This window comes from Ovis canadensis, chromosome 24, assembly GCF_042477335.2.
Source record: "Ovis canadensis isolate MfBH-ARS-UI-01 breed Bighorn chromosome 24, ARS-UI_OviCan_v2, whole genome shotgun sequence".
NCBI classification, from domain to species: domain Eukaryota; kingdom Metazoa; phylum Chordata; class Mammalia; order Artiodactyla; family Bovidae; genus Ovis; species Ovis canadensis.
In genome coordinates, this window is record NC_091268.1 from 41,091,780 (window position 1) to 41,107,777 (window position 15,998).

General features: G+C 56.4%; 2 protein-coding genes across 10 annotated transcripts; both read right to left on the reverse strand.

The window, feature by feature from the left end:
* Positions 1–1,392: 1,392 nt before the first annotated feature.
* On the reverse strand, positions 1,393–6,435 carry LAT (linker for activation of T cells). Of its 7 annotated transcripts, none has more exons than XM_069570830.1 (13): positions 6,331–6,435; positions 5,968–6,244; positions 5,746–5,773; positions 5,585–5,619; positions 5,259–5,328; positions 5,074–5,135; positions 4,954–4,983; positions 4,806–4,869; positions 4,635–4,735; positions 2,708–2,770; positions 2,411–2,473; positions 2,212–2,286; positions 1,393–2,040 (listed from the first exon to the last, which is right to left on the reverse strand). In XM_069570830.1, the coding sequence occupies exons 1-12, from the start codon at positions 6,418–6,420 to the stop codon at positions 2,228–2,230; spliced, it is 942 nt and encodes a 313-aa protein (XP_069426931.1). In that variant the 5' UTR covers positions 6,421–6,435; the 3' UTR covers positions 1,393–2,040; positions 2,212–2,227. The 7 variants fall into 7 exon arrangements, with proteins under 7 accessions (XP_069426931.1, XP_069426930.1, XP_069426929.1 ...); XM_069570829.1 differs by having other exon boundaries at positions 5,074–5,138; XM_069570828.1 differs by having other exon boundaries at positions 5,074–5,138; positions 5,746–5,851.
* Positions 6,436–6,927: 492 nt separating this feature from the next.
* Positions 6,928–15,998, reverse strand: SPNS1 (SPNS lysolipid transporter 1, lysophospholipid). Of its 3 annotated transcripts, XM_069570821.1 has the most exons (14): positions 15,933–15,998; positions 15,180–15,766; positions 14,888–15,096; positions 14,726–14,791; positions 12,928–13,064; positions 11,607–11,758; positions 11,449–11,515; positions 10,516–10,661; positions 9,749–9,904; positions 9,248–9,437; positions 8,828–8,893; positions 8,224–8,322; positions 7,548–7,719; positions 6,928–7,268 (listed from the first exon to the last, which is right to left on the reverse strand). In XM_069570821.1, exons 3-14 carry the CDS (start codon positions 15,036–15,038, stop codon positions 7,174–7,176), a joined length of 1,497 nt encoding a protein of 498 aa, XP_069426922.1. In that variant the 5' UTR covers positions 15,039–15,096; positions 15,180–15,766; positions 15,933–15,998; the 3' UTR covers positions 6,928–7,173. The 3 variants fall into 3 exon arrangements, with proteins under 3 accessions (XP_069426922.1, XP_069426924.1, XP_069426921.1); XM_069570823.1 differs by lacking the exon at positions 15,933–15,998 and having other exon boundaries at positions 14,888–15,092; positions 15,180–15,514; XM_069570820.1 differs by lacking the exon at positions 15,933–15,998 and having other exon boundaries at positions 14,888–15,210.

Below are 15,998 nucleotides of genomic sequence, written 5' to 3' on the forward strand. Positions count from 1 at the left end.
AGCAAGGGGACACACAGTCTTCAGCTTGACAGATGCTGCTAGATGACCCTCAGGGTGACCGCACCAACATAACCTTCTGGTAAACTCTTTCTGTGCCTCAGCCCAGGCAGGAAGGTGCCTCTGCCCTTTAATGGCATTTGGAATTATTTCAGGTTTGGGTTGTTTCATTTATTTATTTGGCTATGCCGCATGGCATGTGGGATGTTAGTCCCCAAACAGCTTGTGGTTATCTTAGTCCCTAGACCAAGGGATCGAACCCATGCCCCCTGCAGTGGAAATCCAGAGTCTTAACCAGTGGCCCACCAGGGAAGTACCCTTCTTCCTTTTAACTATCTCCAAACAAAATGACTTAATACCACCTGTTGACATCTAGCTTGTCAAGCCCCTCCCCAGACCTCCTTCCTCCACTTTTATAATGGGCCTCTCACAACCTCCCCGCCTGGGGCAGCCAGCAGCTAGTATAACACCCAGAGCAAAGGTGTTGCCAGCAATGACTCTGAAGACCAACAGGCAAACATCTCACCCTAGATTTGCCATTCTGGCTGTGTGCCTCTGGGCAAACCACTTTTCCTCTCTGAGCCTGCCTTTCCTCACCTGCAAAATGGGGATACGGGATAGGCTCCTTCGCTGACAACAGGGGCGTGATGATGATAAAATAAGCCTGGTGATGAAGCAGGCGCTCCATAGAGGAGCTGTGACTATCACATCTGGAGCCCACAGCTTTGCAAAGGATGCCAACGACTCTGCATCTCACTCAGGCCTACTCTAGTTGTGTGAGACAGAAACCCCCCATCAAGCCGGTTGAAGGAAACTGGTCATTTATTGGCCCAAGTAACTGGCAGTTGGAGGGGATGTCTTGCTTCAGCTCTGACTGGGTCCAAGCATTCTGACACCACCAGGAAGCCAGCCCTGCCCATCTCCAGGCTGTCTCTCCCCTCCACGCTGGCTTCATTCTCGGGAGACTCTCCAGGGTGGGCGGGGGGGCTCCAGGGCCACGTTCTCCCTGCTCCACGACTGCCATGAACAAGAAAGCTCCTTCCTGATGCTTCTCGCCCACATCCAGCGCTGGGCCTCACTCTGGCCAGGCTGTCACACGCTCGCGCAGGGAAGCCAGTCACAGCAACCAGGGTATCCACCAGACCCTGCGACTTGGAACAGGGTCTCAGAACAGCAGTCGTAGAACCACCACTTGGGAGCTCCTTAGGAATGCAGAGTCCATCCAGGCTCCATCCCAGATTGACTGAATCTGAATCTGCATTTTAGCAAAACCCCCCGTTTGTACATCCAAGCCTGAAGAAGACTGTGCTGCCCGTTAACATTTTCAGGCACTTAGACAATTTTTTAAAGTTCTGTTTTATTAAGAACCACAAAAATTAAGAAGGTCCTCTGAGGTCAGTGAGTTAACTCCTTTGTTTTAAAGATGGAGAAACTGGGAGCCAGCGGGGAAAGTCTTGCTCCAGACGCCCACCCAGTGCTTCCTCACACCCCCTTCTCCCATCATCACGGTCGTCGCCAGCCCCTTCCAAGGACTATTGTGGGGAGACATGTCCGAGCCCCAAGAGTGCCAGCCGGGGTCAGAAACAGCCTCACTCAGAAGGCGACGAGCCCCAGGCTTCATGCAGTCACTCACACATGCAGTCGGGACCCTTGGGAGCACGAAGGGCCTGTGAGAATGGAGATCCAGAAACACACATGCATTCACACAACCACACAAGCCTTCAGACACAGCCCACCCAAACCCTGACTCGGACCCACTGGCCAGCCAAAGCCAAGAGCACTGCAGACTACACCAGCCTTTATTCTCTGACAGAGGAGGGCTGGGGCCGGGGTCGTTCACTCTCAGGCTGCGTCAGAAGGTGCAGAGTTCGGGGGCCACAGAGACTGGACCCCAAAGTGACAATAAGTTAGGGGGAAAATTCTCAGGCTTTTGTCAGCCCGCAGCCAGGGCAGGGTGCCAAGCAGGGCCCCGCAGAGCCACCGCCAGCCTCCTAGCTCAGCACTCCCAGGCGAGGCTGGTTCCAGAACAGGCACGGCCACACGCTGAAACACAAGAGGACGGGGATATGGGGAGGGGCTGTGAGTCAGGGGGGAGGTCATCGGTGGGGTCAGAGGGGGTCCCCAGAGTCAGACAGAGAGGGCTGAGAGGGTGGGAAGGATCAAGGGCCTGCAGGCCCAGGGCAGGGCAGGGCTGGGCCGGATGGGACCTCTCACCAGGCCCTCAGTTCAGCTACAGATTCTCATAATCCGGAGCTTCCTCGTCCTCCACCTCCTGGGAATTCTGGGTGTCTGTGAGGAAGGGGAGGCTCCTCTTCAGCTCCTAAAGCGAACCCACCCCTATCTCCAAGGCGGCTCCCTCAGGGTCTGCCCCACCTCCCCCACCCGCTCCACACACACACACACAGACACACACCAGGCTTGGTTTTCGCCCCGGGCTGCAGCTCCTGGGACACGTTCACATATTCCCGACTCCCATCTGTGGGGACAGGTCAGAAGGAGGGACAGCCACACCCAAAGAGGGACAGGTCACACAGAGGATGCGAGAGCAAGAGGACACCCAGGCAGAGGGCGAGGGGGCCACAAGGGGGGCAGGGGACTGGAGACACCCACCCCAGGATGGCATGGGAGTAAGGATGGGGTAGGGGGCAAGAGGGAGGGAGCAAGGGATGGCAGACCCCAGGAGGGCATCAGGAGGGCCGCCCACACTCACTCAGAGATGCGTCGGCACTCTCCTCACTCTCAGGAACATTCACGTAATCTTCCCCCGACTCCACTAGAGGAAAAGCACGGGCGCCCCGGGCACTGTTACCCAGACTCCCCAAATGCAGATACCCAAAACTTCCCACGTAACCAGACCGAGACTCCTGCACACAGACTCCCCCTGACCAGAGATCACGCCCACCGTCAGCCCGGAGTGGTACAGGGAGGCCGGCCCTGTGACGCCCATGGCCGTGGAAAGAACCTGGGCAACTTAACCAGAACTGATCAGAGGAAAGAGAACTGTGGGAGGAAAGGCAACAGATCCCAGCGCATCCCCCAGGCTGGTGAGCAGGGACACAGGGAGCAGCTCGGGGCGGCGGGGCAGGGCGACACGTGTGGAGAAGGAGACAGCACGCAAGGCTGGGTGGTGTCAGGGGCGTCATCAGCCCCACTGGCTCCTCCTCCTCAGCCAGGCCTGCCCTGACCCCCTCCCCTGTCCTCATCCCTTCCTGGTGCCACGCGCCATTGACGCCATCTTATTCTTTCAGGGGTTGACTTATTTTCTCCATGAGGCTGTGGACAGGCAGGTTTCGGAGCCAGACTGCCCAGGTTCAAGTCCAGCCTCAGCATTAACTAACCTCAGATGATCTACCTAACCACTCCAGCCCTCAGTTTCGTAAAATAGGGTGAGGAACAGTACCCACCTCAGAGGGGTGTTGTGAAAATGGTGAGTTAAATAAAACAAGGTCTGTCATACAGTAAGTGCTGCCAAGCTTCTGTTAAATACACAAATCATTGTATAGATGGGATAAGTGAGAGGCAGGAGGGGAAGGGAGAAGCTCAAAAGCCCCTGGGAATTGTGAGGTTTAATATTAATAAGTTGGTTGGGAAGATCCCCCGGAGAAGGAAATGGCAACACGCTCTAGGATTCTTGCCTGGGAAATCCCGTGGACAGAGGAGCCTGCTGGGCTACAGTCCACAGGGTTGCAAAAGAGTCAGACATGACTTAGTGACTAGATAACAACAACAAATACACATAAAACTCTTTAGTTGCGAATGTATGAGGTCCTCAGTAATGCGAGCTGCTTTAATCATGACTTTTTCTCATTCAGTTCAGTTCAGTTCAGTCGCTCAGTCGTGTCCGACTCTTTGCAACCCCATGAATCGCAGCACGCCAGGCCTCCCTATTCATCACCATATCCCGGAGTTCACTCAGACTCATTAGCAGTGATTATTTCAGGGGCAACCAGTAAGTATGATGGCTGAATTGTGTGAGTAGATGGACAAACATGAGTGAGTGAATGAATGAATGAAAATAAGCACTTGGACAGATGGTTTGGGGCCCAAGAGAGAGGCCATGAGTTAGGGATGATGCAGATGGCAAATTAAGCCAGGGTGTGGATATGATGGCACAGAGCAAGCATAGAAGGAAAAGAGTAACGGACACTGAAGATCACAAGACACTGATAAAAGCCTCCAAGAGGCAGGATGAAACCAAAACGAAGAGCGAAAAGTAGCCCAAAGGAAACTGAAACAACACTGGAAGCAGAAGAAAACTTTCCAAAGAAACCCAAAAAAGACAGCTGATCATCACTATCCTTCGAGATTTGCAAGATGATATCACCTTCATAAGACAAGAGAGGAGGCTCTGAGAAAGGAATATTCAGAGATGAAGAAAGAGCTTTTGGACAAGAAAGACAAAAGCTTGGAGCCAAAAAAATAGAGTCAAGGAAATCTTGCAGACAAAAAGGCAAATGATCAAGAGGGAAGAGGAGAGAAAAGAAAAGAAGATTGGAGCCGGAAGTCCCCTAGCTGAAGGACAGGAGGGCTAGAAAGAGAGAAGCGAGAAGATGGAGGGGCGCAAGGATCCAGGAGGAGAGGGAAGACCGAGGGGCCGCAGCATGGAGGGGTAGGGAGTGGTCAGACGGCCGACTCACTGGAGAAGGCGCTGTCTCGGAGGCCGGGTTTGCTGGACGCAGGAGCTGGTGAGACGGCGTTGCCAGTGCTGGTGGCCGGGTCCCTGTCAGGAAGCACCACCCTGCGGGAGTCAAGGGTCAGGTGAGCGAGGAGCCCTGGCCTCGGCCCCCACCTCCCACCTGGCCACTCACAAGTAGCCCTCGTTGTTATAGTCTTCGTCATAGTCATCTTCGTCTGCATCCTCACAGGCTGCCTCTGGGGGTAACGACACAGGGTCAGCGGAGCCCAGGACGGGTCTCAGCCGCCTCCCAGCCGGGGCCACAGGGGTCCCAGTCACACCCTCGTTCTCGTAGCTGGCCACGCTGTTGGCTGCAGAGAGAACGCAAGAGGGAGACTGATCAGCTCGAAGGGGGCCTTTGCCCAGTGGTCCCAGCCCTGTGGGTCCCGCTCCAGGCTTACCGCTATCTGAGTCCTGCCGGGACGACGCCATACGGTGGGAGCCTCCGAGGGGCTGCGGGGACCTTCTGGGCGTCAAAGGTCAGAGGTCATACTAGGGTGGGGCTCTAGGGGGAGAGGGCTTGCAACAGTGCAAGAGGCCCCCAATCCAAGGAGGTGAGGGGTTAAAGAGGGGATTTGGTACTTACGGGATGGGGAGCAGATCTGGCTGGCTCGGGAGCGGGTAGGGAGTGGTCGATGGTCGTGGGACGAGTGTGGCTGAGGACACAGGACCAAGCTGAAGGAATGACTCCACACCTCACACCCCTACCCTGGACAAGGCCTCGAAAGGCAGACTGACCCCTGCCACCCCCAGGGCCCTGGAGAGTCCTGGGCGGGCAGACACGATCTCCCTCCCCACCCCCAGCTCAGGCCATGTGGGCGGCCACAGCGGGGAAATGAACAAAAGCACACGCTCTCCCAGGCCAGGGGACCCTCTCCCCGCACCCAAGGGAGGGGACACTCATGTACTCACGAGGCAGTTTGATCATGATACTACTTGGGGTCAAACTGGCAGGAGAGACAGAGCTCAGGTCAGCAGCTGGGAGAGGCCCTGGACCCCACCCCAGGCCCCCAGGGGCCCAGCCCCACACGGGGCATTGAGGGAGTCAAACGGGGTCGACAAGGCAGACTCACCTATCGGAGACGGCAGTGTCGTATGAGCCTGGGGAAGAGAGGGCCCGTGAGGCAGGAAAAGAGGGTGACGAGGGCAGAGGGTGATGGAGTATGGGGCTCTCAGCGTCTCCGCGTGCAAGAAAGAGTTACAGACAGTTAAAGGGAAGGAAGAGGTCAGAGAATGGAGTGAGGATCCCTAGCAGTGTGTCTGGGCATCTGGTCAACCCACCGGCACCCACTCACCTGGCAGCTCCCGGCAACGGACACACAGAGCCATCAGCAACACGGCCAAGAGAGGCAGCAGCAGGGGCCCCAGCACGTAGACAGGCAGGCTGACCGCCTCCATCTGCTTGGACCAGGCCCAGCTGCTCGCTGCACACCCCTCCACACAGAGAAGCAGCGGGCAAGGGCCAGGCCGGGAAGGGTACCGGCGGCCGGCTGAGAGCCTGAAGGCAGGGGTTCCTCTGGATCCCCTCCCCTCGCTGGGCTGAGCGGGTGTCAGCGCTGGCTCTGGAAGACCCTGGACCCCAGGGTGGTCAGGCCAGGGCCTGGGCTGGAGTCTGGGGCACCAGCCACCCCTACACAGACCCTGTGCCCCAGCCCTACCTGCCCCTCGCTCCGCGCCCGCCTCTCCTCAGCGCCTGCCTGCCTGTGGCAGGAAGCTGTGGTGAGCGCCGGGTGAGGGCAGGAAATCATCGGGGCTCAGCCAGCTGCACCCGCCCCCTTCCCACCCCCACTCAGCCAGTGAGGAGGGGGAGGAGGCCACCTCAGGAGCCACCCTGGGCCCTCCAGAAGGGTCAGCTGGTCTCCCTGGCAAGGGGCAACTCATAGCGGGGGTGAGGAGGGAAAGATGCTTCCAGGCCAGTCAGTGGCCACGGCCTCCACAGCTGTGGCTCACGGAGGCAGCAAGGAGAGGCTCCGACACCGGGAATTCTGAGGGGCCCCTGGGTGTGCCCACCCCCACCTCGCCCTGGCTGGCCCGCGGAGGGCGGGCTCTAGGGGAGACACGGGCATGACTCACAGTCACACAAAGCCAGCTCACTCCACCCCAATGCTCACCGGCCCAGAAGGACAGGGCTTTGCCCCAGGGCCCACGGGGGTCACCCGACAGCCGCTGGGACCCTGGGGTTAGAGAGGGGGCATCCCCCACCATCCAGAGATCAGAGGTCCCTAACCCAGAGAGACTCCAGCAGGCACTTGGGGTTCTGGCTACAAATTTTATTCAGTTACAAATAGCACCGAGCCCCCAGGGCTGCTCCAGGGGCAGGGGCTCCCCCGTCCCGAGCCCCCAGTGTCCCCACTTGGCTACCCATGTAGTGTGTGGGAGCTGGAACACGGCCCAAGGCCCCTCCCGGAAAACGGGCTAGCCGAGGAGTTGGGGCCTGGGCACCTCCTGGGGTGGGCCCAGGGCCAGCTGTGATAGGTCTGCAGATAGCAAGCGGTGATCCCTCAGATAAGCACACTGGACACAGGGACCCGGGTGGAGCGTCCTCGCTGGGGCACCACAATCCGGTCATCGGTGGGCCCGGTTTCAGGCAACAGACCTGCCAGGGAAGAGAATCAGAGCCAGGGCTGGATGGACAGACAGACACAGGCCCAGGAAGGGGACGAACAAGCAGTGGCAAATGGACAGGGCAGCATTGATGGGCACACAGCAGGGCATGAGCTCATGGGTCAGGCAGCCCCGAAGCCGAGGAAGGGGAGGGCTGAGGACTGAGAGAGGCCAGGTACACAGGGCTGGGCGGGCAGGCAGACAGACAAGCAGGCAGCATCATGAAGCTAGACAGGGAACTGTGGACTGACAGAGGGGAGGCCCGACCGACCCTGCACGTGCAGCTGAGCCTGCCGGCGGTCGCTCTCGATGAAGATGGCGGTGCCCAGGAAGGCCGCGCCCCCGAGTGCCCCCACGAAGGCGCAGAGCATGAGTGAGAACTGCAGGGCCCGGAACTCGGACAAGAAGGAGGGGGGCCAGTCCCGGCGCAGGCGGTCAGAGATCTGCAGGGAGACAGGGAAAGAAAAGTCAAGAGAGGGACTTCCCTGGCAGTCCAGTAGCTAAGACTTGGCCTTCCAGTGCAGGGGGCGCGGGTTTGACCCCTGGTCGGGGAGCTAAGATCCCGCATGCCTCACAGCCAACAAACCAAAACATAAAACAGAAGCAATACTGTAACAAATTCAACAAAGACTTAGCAGAATTTTTCATCAAAAAAATCTTAAAAAAAAAAAAAAAGGAAAAGAAAAGTCAGAAGAAGGCATGGAAAGGAAACCCCCAAACTCCAGAAGAACGAAGAAGACTTAAGCCAGGACCTCACCGGTGGAAATCTACCAAGACAAAATCCTGCCGGCCGAGCTGAGGCTTCGAGGTGAGGGGTGCGTGGCACAGGGACTCGGATGCCTCACTTGGACTGGACCCTCTAATTCGGCCGCTGGTGACTGGCTGGTGCCAGGAACGTAGGGTCCCCCTGAAGCCCAGCCCAGGCCTGGCCAAGAGGTCCTGCTCACCGAACCAATGAGATACGGGCTCCCAGCATCACCTAGCAGGTGGGACAGTACAATCTGGAAGGCTTCAGCAGTGGAGCGTCGTGTGGGGATCACCACATACTGGTGGGAGAGAGGAGCAGGAGGCAGAGGGTAAGGAGAGGAGCAAGGCACACCCTAGGCTGACATCAGGGGAACCACAGCTCAGAGGTGTGGCTGGGATGAAGGGCAGGGCAGGCCCAAACTACAGGCCCACTTGGGGCTGGAAGTCAAGTCTCAGGGCTAGGTTCTGAAAAAGGGATGACCACTACAATTCAAGACAAGTGAGGTTCCCTATGGGGCTTCCCAGGTGGCGCTAGTGGTAAAGAACCCGCCTTCCAGTGCAGGAGACATAAGAGACGTGAGTTCAATCCCTGAGTCAGGAAGATCCCCTGGAGGAGGGCCTGGCAACCCACTCCAATATTCTTGCCTGGAGAATCCCATGGACGGGGGAGCCTGGAGGGGTACAGTGTCGATAGGGTCGCAAAGAATCGGACACGACTGAAGTGACTTAGCACACATGAAGTTTCCTACCCACCGCCCACTCCCATCAGCCACTGGGGTAACCTTGGGCCAGACACCTACTTACCAGCAGAATATCAGCCACGATGGCCCAGTTCATGGACAACAGTGTCTCTCCAATAAAAATGAAAATCTGAAGGATGGGAGGTAGGTGGTGAAGGAGGGGGGATGGGGTGGGTCTCACCACAACATGAGCAGACATGTGGAGGGCTCACCAGGTACCAGGCCCCTCTATTAACTCCTTTGACCCTCACAACACCCCTTGGAGACAGGTGCTACTAGCATTCCCATTTTACAGCAGTTGACACTGAGCACAGAAAGGTTAAGTCACTTGCCCAATGTCACACAGCTAAGAATGGCCAGAGCTGAGATGCAAATCCAGGCATTCCTGCTCCAGAGTCGGCTCTGACCCCAATTCTGCCCCTCAGTGCACCATCCCTCCACCCTGGACCTAGACCACCCCCCTAGACACCTGCTGGATACTCACATAGGTGGCCACGATGCTGCCACGGGCGCAGGCGAGGGCCAGGAACAGGAAGGGTGCAGAGCCCAGGAGGCCAGCAGCACAAACCAGCGGGTCAGCCCGGGGGTTGGTGCGGCGAAGGCGGCGGCTGATCTCCACGCCGAGGCCCACACCCAGGACCCCAGTGAGGCAGGTGATGAGTCCGAAGATGAGACTAGGGGACGGGGAGGAAAAGGGGGGCTAGCCCTTCTGCTTGCCAAGCCCCCTAGCCTCACCCCCAAGGCCCAGAGATGGTCCATCACAGCCACGCTCACAACCCAGGTCTATCTAGGCACAGAACCCCATGGCGCACAAAGCTCCAAGAGGAAGACACCTACTCCCAGACTAGGAAACTGAGACTCTGCGAGAGGAAGTAGCTGTGAAGTCAGGATTCAGACTCTCCTTGCCTGAGTCTGAATCACAGACCCTCTCCACTTCATCCCCTGCCACCTGCAGGGGCCCCCAGCCCAGTCCCCATCCGGGTACCTGTCAGAGGAAGAGCAGGAGTCTCCAGGAAGGCAGGGTGGGGTCTCCCCCAAGACCACACGGGAACGCAGCAAGAAAGCAGGGGCCCAAAGAGCCAGGGAGCCCGTGACAAAGGCCACGGCAGTGAAACCAAGGGAAGACAGGATGAAGCTGGGACTGCGGACAATTGGGAGGGAGGAAGTTAGACTCCACTGAGGCATCAGGGTCAGAGACCTCTGTTCTCCTTCTCTGGCTTATTTGAATTGCCTGGGCACTGGGTATAATGGTGGTTCCAGCTCCAGGATCTGGGCCTGTAATTCAAGCAGCTGCCACAAAGGGGCCAAGCATTCCTTGCCTTGGGGTAGGGTCAGCGGATAGAACACAACAAAGACCGCACCCATGTAAATCTCAAAACCGACCCCAGGGCCTCCCTGGGGGCCTCAGATGTTAGGTTCCAACTAAACTCAGATTAAACCAGTCAGTTTCCAGTAAAGGAAATCAGTCCTGAATATTCATTGGAAGGACTGATGCTGAAGCTGAAACTCCAATACTTTGGCCACCTGATTTGAAGAAATGACTCACTGGAAAAGACCCTGATGCTGGGAAAGACTGAAGGCAGGAGGAGAAGGGGATGACAGAGGATGAGATGGTTGGATGGCATCACCGACTCGATGGACATGAGTTTCAGCAAGCTCCGGGAGTTGGTGATGGACAGAGAAGCCTGGCATGCCACAGTCCCTGGGGTCGCAAAGAGTCGGACACGACTGAGCGACTGAACTGAAACTCACTTTCTTGCCAGAGCCCTCAGATCTGCCCACCACGAGGTGGGGTTCAGGGGCGGCGAGTCTGAGTGGCGCTCCACAGCTCCCCTTGGTGGCTCCCGTACTACCAGGAACAGCAGCACAACAGCCAGCACTCCTAGACCTGGCGTCACCTGGGGAAAGAGTGGGCTTTAGGAAGGGAACAGGCGGGGAGGTGCTCAACCCTGGGGAATGAGAGACCATACGCGTGTGTAAAGGCAACTCAGGGCCCGAGACCTCAAACAACCAGTGAGTGCTGGCTCAAGGAAGCTAAACCTGTGACTGAGGGGTGGGATGACTGTCACTGTCAATGGACCCCGTTTCTTCAAGCCTAACTGCTCCCTCCTTGGTAACAACGGACTTTCCCTAACTTTCTTTTGGGAAACCACTCCCTATTTGATTCAAACAGGGTGGGGCCTGAAACCCAGACTTAGCCAACAAGAGTCACGTTAACCTCCCAGGCCTTGGTGGTTGATTCAGTGGAAGGCATGTGACCTGCATTCAACTAATCAGACACCATCCAGGACTACTGCTCAAGGACCCAGGCTGCTAAAGTTTCTAAATGGGAAGATAAACATGTGGAGCTTTCATTTGCTTGAGAATGAAGATAACACAGGGGAAAGTAGAGCTGAGAGAAAAGATGAGCAAGTTCCTGGGACAGTGTGGTGTCCTGGATCCAGCTTTATCTGAAGCTCACCCTGGGACTTTCCAATACAGTCCCATTAAGGGGGTTACAGTTTACAGTGGCTTCTGTCACCTGTAACCAAGAGTTTTATCTAGTATGTGGCTTCATGGTGAGGGCAGGTTTCCCGCAGGCTTAGCAGAGTGAGCAATGCCTTAAAAGGGGGGGTGCCTGAAGGTAAAAAAGGGTGAATCAGTGAGCATATTGCTGACCTTCTCCCAGGCTGTGACCCAACTCACCCGCAGAGCCCAGTGCCAATCTCCGGCCACATCCTTCACTTTGGAGCCTGCAATGTAACCCAGACCGCTGGGGAAAGAGGGTGGGGGAGGAGACAGCTGGTCAGTCACATCACAGGTGAGGCCCTCCTGCCTCTCTATCAGGCTCGAGGTCCACTCACCTGCCCACTGGGATGGCAAAGTAGAAGACGCTGAGCATCCGACTCCGCTGGTCTGCCACGAAGAGGTCAGCGATGAGGGTGGGCGCGATGGTGGAGTAACTGGCCTCCCCAACCCCCACCAGGCCCCGGGTCAGGAGGAGCAGCCAGAATCGCTGGGGAATGAGATATGGGGGAGGTGGCACCCTGCTCTGCGGCCAGCCTCCCCGCCAATCTCACCAGCCCGCTCTGGGGAGGTGGCGGGGATAGCAGGAGAGGCCTGGGTTTCAGAAGCAAACAGACCTGAGCTTGAATCCTGGCTCCACTACTTACTAGCTGTGACTGTGAGAAAGCAACTTAACCTCTCTGAGCCTCAGTTTCCTTATCTGCAAAAGGGGATAATAACAACAACTTGTTCACATAACTACTGTGAGAACTGGACCACAAAAGGTCTATTCATTATTTTGCACCTACTGGTGCAAAATAAATCTTTATTTCTATCTCATCCACCCATCCAAGACACCGCGGCAATGAATAATGATCTTAGGTGGGGGGGTTATTTGTCTGCCAAAGACACCAGAAGCTAAGGACAAGGCACGATCACCCAAGGAGAGTACATAGTGTCTGGGGCTGAGGAGACAGAGTCCCAGGGCAGAGAGTGACGACAGACAGAGGAGAGTTCTGTAAAGAAGCAACAGCCAGGGAGGCGGGGCGAAAACCAGAAGAGGGGAGTCCGAGAAGTCAGAAGAGTTTCTGGAAGGAAGAAGTGGGTCAACAGAGCCAGAGGCTCGCAGGAGATTAAGGGAGAACAGGCCTAGGAAGTTGGGAGCTACAGTTAGCAACTGAGAGGGCCCCGTTGACTTTGGCAATGGAGTGGTGGGGGCAGGTAAGCCAGCGGTGCTCAAGGCGGGAGTGTGAGGAGAGGAAGTACAGGCAAAGCAGAGCCTTTGACCGGTTGCCCCTTCACCCAGACTGGAGCTGGGGTAAGGGGTCCTTTGGGGAAGTCTGGCTAGGAATAGGAAGACAAACAGAGGGCAGTTGGGTAAGGTTTTTCCCATGGCAGAGGAACGGGAGCGTTTGGTACGCAGTGGAAGGAGTCAATCGCCAGTCAAAGGGCGAGAGGGGATGACGGACAGAAGAAGGTTCTGGAAGAACAGGGGAGAGGATGGGGTGGGCAGATGATTTAGGCAGGCAAGGGATAAAAGATGGTAAGGACCAAGGGAAGCACACAAGCTCCCCAAGCCCACTCTGCAGTGACTCCAAAGAGCAGCAGCAAAGACTGATGCGAGGGCTGGGGCAGGGGGTGGGGATGGGGGTGGAAGCAGGAACCAGCATGGGACCTCACCTCTCTGGGGATGAAGGACGACCCCAGTGTCACCAGAGACCAGAAGGCAATGCCCCCGCACATGAGATACTTCCGATTGTACCTGTCACCCAGGTAGCCAAATACAGGTGCCAACACCATGTAACTGGAGATGAACACTGGGGGGAAGCAGAGAGTCACAGCCCAGCCTCAGTACCCCTACCCGACCCTCCACCCCAGCTTGGGAGGATGAAGAGGGATAGAATAACTCCCGATCCTGAAACCATCACAGCTTCCTTTTGGGGTGTGGATGGATTGGGGTAGGGGGAGTAGTCGTCCAACCCCATCTGTAATGTCTTTCAAATCGTCCACTGTAGAATGGATGGCCCAGCTGACTTATCCTATCCTCCATACCCTGGCCCGAAATCTTATCTGATCCAGCCCCTCCCTACCTCTCCAAACTCACGCTTATCCACATTTCCACTCTGCACCCCAATGGTCCAACTGCCAAGTTCAGTACCAACTTAAGGCTTTGGTATTGAAGGCTATGGAGATGCTGTCCTCTCCATCTCGAACAATCTCCCTCTCGCCTGAGCTTCACAGACTTCAGCTCCTTTACCTTCGGCTCAGAAACCTTCCCAACCACCACATATCCAATCTCTCTCTATCTCATCTACTCTGTCTTCTTTGACATAACAGTTATTCCTATAGAACACTATCTCATTGTAGTTTAGGGACTGTTGCCCCCTCATGCGCAGCAAAACGTTAGCTCCAGGAAGAAAAAGACCTTGCCTGTAATGGGCATGACTGTGTTTCCATCCCTTAACACAATGCCTGGCACAAAACAGGTGCCCAGCAAACATGAGTTGAATGAAAACGGGAACACGGTTGCCAAGAAAGACCTGTTTCTTCTCTAACTCAACAACTCTTTAGAGCTGGGCAGAACTGGACCTGTGATCCCGTTCTCATTCCATCCAACTTTGGCTTAGATATCTCCATTTCCTTAGTGGCCCAGAGTGGAGCAAGAAACACTGCAAGACCTTGTTTCAAACTCCTCTTCTGCTTCAAACTTGTTGTATGACCCTAGGAAAGTCTTAACTTTTCTCCAAGCCTCAGTTTCTTTATAAAAGTATAGCTTTAAAAATATTTTTTCTTTATAAAAATACTACCTACTTCCTTTATAAAATAAGAATAATAACCCAGATTCTTTGGCTGATAAAAAGGATTAGAAGACAATGAGAGTACGAGGTCTTGCCATGCTCTTTGGATGTCATCAGCACTTCCTCCAGAGCCTGGCACAGGTAGGTGCTCAGAAATGAATGAAGGAGGGAAGGAAGGTAAAGAGGAGTAGGTCTTGGCTTTGCCTCTCCCATGAATCCCGAAGTTCTGAACAAGTAACACTCACCTCTTCCCCTCCTGCCACTATTTACTGGGTGCCTACCATTTGCCGACATTGCACAAGCCACTTCACAGGCATTACCACATTTAATCCTCACATCAGCCCTAGGAGGTGAGTCTGGTTATTATGAGTTCCATCTCACCCACAAGGAAAGTGAGGCTTAGAGAAACTGAGGGCCTTACCTACCATCACATTCAGTGAAAAGCTGATGTTTAAACCCATGTCTGCCTAAATACCATCACACTAAATGACTCCCTCTTGAAATCTCTTTAAATGTGGTGTCCTATTCAAACAAGACAGCTTCAGGGTAGAGTCGAGGCCATCTCCCCTAGCTCTGGTCACAGTACCTCCCAAAAATGAGGCCCCAGGCAGGCCAACATGTGGCCTCAAGGAGGGCAGGACAGAAAGAAGAGCTGCTGCCTGTGCCTAGCCTCCACTTACCGGTCTGGATGAGGCCAGAGCTACCGTCTCCGATGTCGAAGAACTGCTCAATGTCCGGAAGGACTCCTGGGAAGGAGAAGACTCAGGATGGGCCGTCCGAGGCAGCCCCACTCAGGACCCCGCTCCCTTCCCCTCTTCTAACTTTCTCCCAAGAGTCAGTACCAGCCACGGTGAAGCGGTCCATGTAGTTGAGGAGATTGATGTAACACAGCACGGCCACTATGAGAGCCGAACGGCCCGAAGACAAGCCCGTGATGCGCTGCAGTCCTTCCTGGTCCAGGACCTCGGGATCCTCGGACTTCGGGTTCCCCATGGACCCCGGCAACCCTGGGGTGCCGGGCGCCGGCCCGTCGTCCGTGTCATCCGCCTGGCTGAGGAAGGGCGCGCTGTCGGACCCGGACATGGCCCCGGTGGGCCGCGCCCGCCCTCGCTACGGTCCCACCGACGATCCCACCTGCGAGGGGAGGAGGCTGGAGAAAGGAGGGAACCCAGGCGAAGGAGATGTGCCTGGACACACAAGAGGAGCTTGCCCCGAAGCACAGAGCCGGGGGATGGCAGCCGGGCTCTATCATGCGTCCCCGCGCCGGCGGACACACCGCGCGGAGGGGACCAGTGGAACTCGGGTGAGATCGGAGACAGGAACGGGTTGAGGAGAGTTTGTGGTCCTCTGCTCCCCGGTTGAGGCCACCCCTCGCCCCGGGTAGGAGCCCACTTGCAGTCGCGGTCACTCAGCCAGGGTGCTGCAATACGGCCACCGCCATGTTGCCTAAGAGCCGGTCATGTGACCCTGGAGTAGGGGCTGGGGCGGTAGACGCTCTGGCGCCCCGACGCGGCTACGGAGGCCGAGCGCGCCCCTGCGGCCTCGCAGCCTCTCCCACATCAGGTGACTCTTGCCGCTCGCTGGGGTCCTCCGCCGGCTGCGTTCCCGCCGTGACCAGCGACCTAAAGGTGTCTGGGTGAACTGGGGCAGCGCCTCCCCGCTCTGAATCTCTGGCTTCCTTATCTGCAGCGCTACTGGGCAGACCTCTTGTAGAAGGAGATCTAACGAGATAATGGAGCCTTAAAAGCTTCTGGAAATAGTAAACATCTCACATTTCAGTTCAGTCACTCAGTCGTGTCCTACTCTTTGCGACCCCATGGCCTCCAGACCTGCCAACAAACAGCTCTGACTCTCTCCCCCACGGTGTCCAGGTTGGGGCGTTCATACCTGTTGGATGAATGAATGAGCGGTGAACAGCGCGACCCCGTCCCTACTTTTCCAGTTCCCCAACCC

What these genes read in the sequence shown, in the direction of transcription:
- LAT (XM_069570824.1), bottom strand. Translation starts at nt 6,420, where the DNA reads ATGATTTCCTGCCCTCACCCGGCGCTCACCACAGCTTCCTGCCACAGG. An exon ending in GACACTGCCGTCTCCGATAG is followed by an intron (nt 5,620 to 5,745) that starts GTGAGTCTGCCT and finishes CTCTCCTGCCAG; the next exon opens with TTTGACCCCAAGTAGTATCA. An exon ending in CCAGATCTGCTCCCCATCCC is followed by an intron (nt 5,139 to 5,258) that starts GTAAGTACCAAA and finishes TTTGACGCCCAG; the next exon opens with AAGGTCCCCGCAGCCCCTCG.
- SPNS1 (XM_069570820.1), bottom strand. Translation starts at nt 15,128, where the DNA reads ATGTCCGGGTCCGACAGCGCGCCCTTCCTCAGCCAGGCGGATGACACG. An exon ending in CGTCCTTCATCCCCAGAGAG is followed by an intron (nt 11,759 to 12,927) that starts GTGAGGTCCCAT and finishes CTCATTCCCCAG; the next exon opens with CGATTCTGGCTGCTCCTCCT. An exon ending in GGCTCAGCTGCACGTGCAGG is followed by an intron (nt 7,269 to 7,547) that starts GTCGGTCGGGCC and finishes CTTCCCTGGCAG; the next exon opens with GTCTGTTGCCTGAAACCGGG.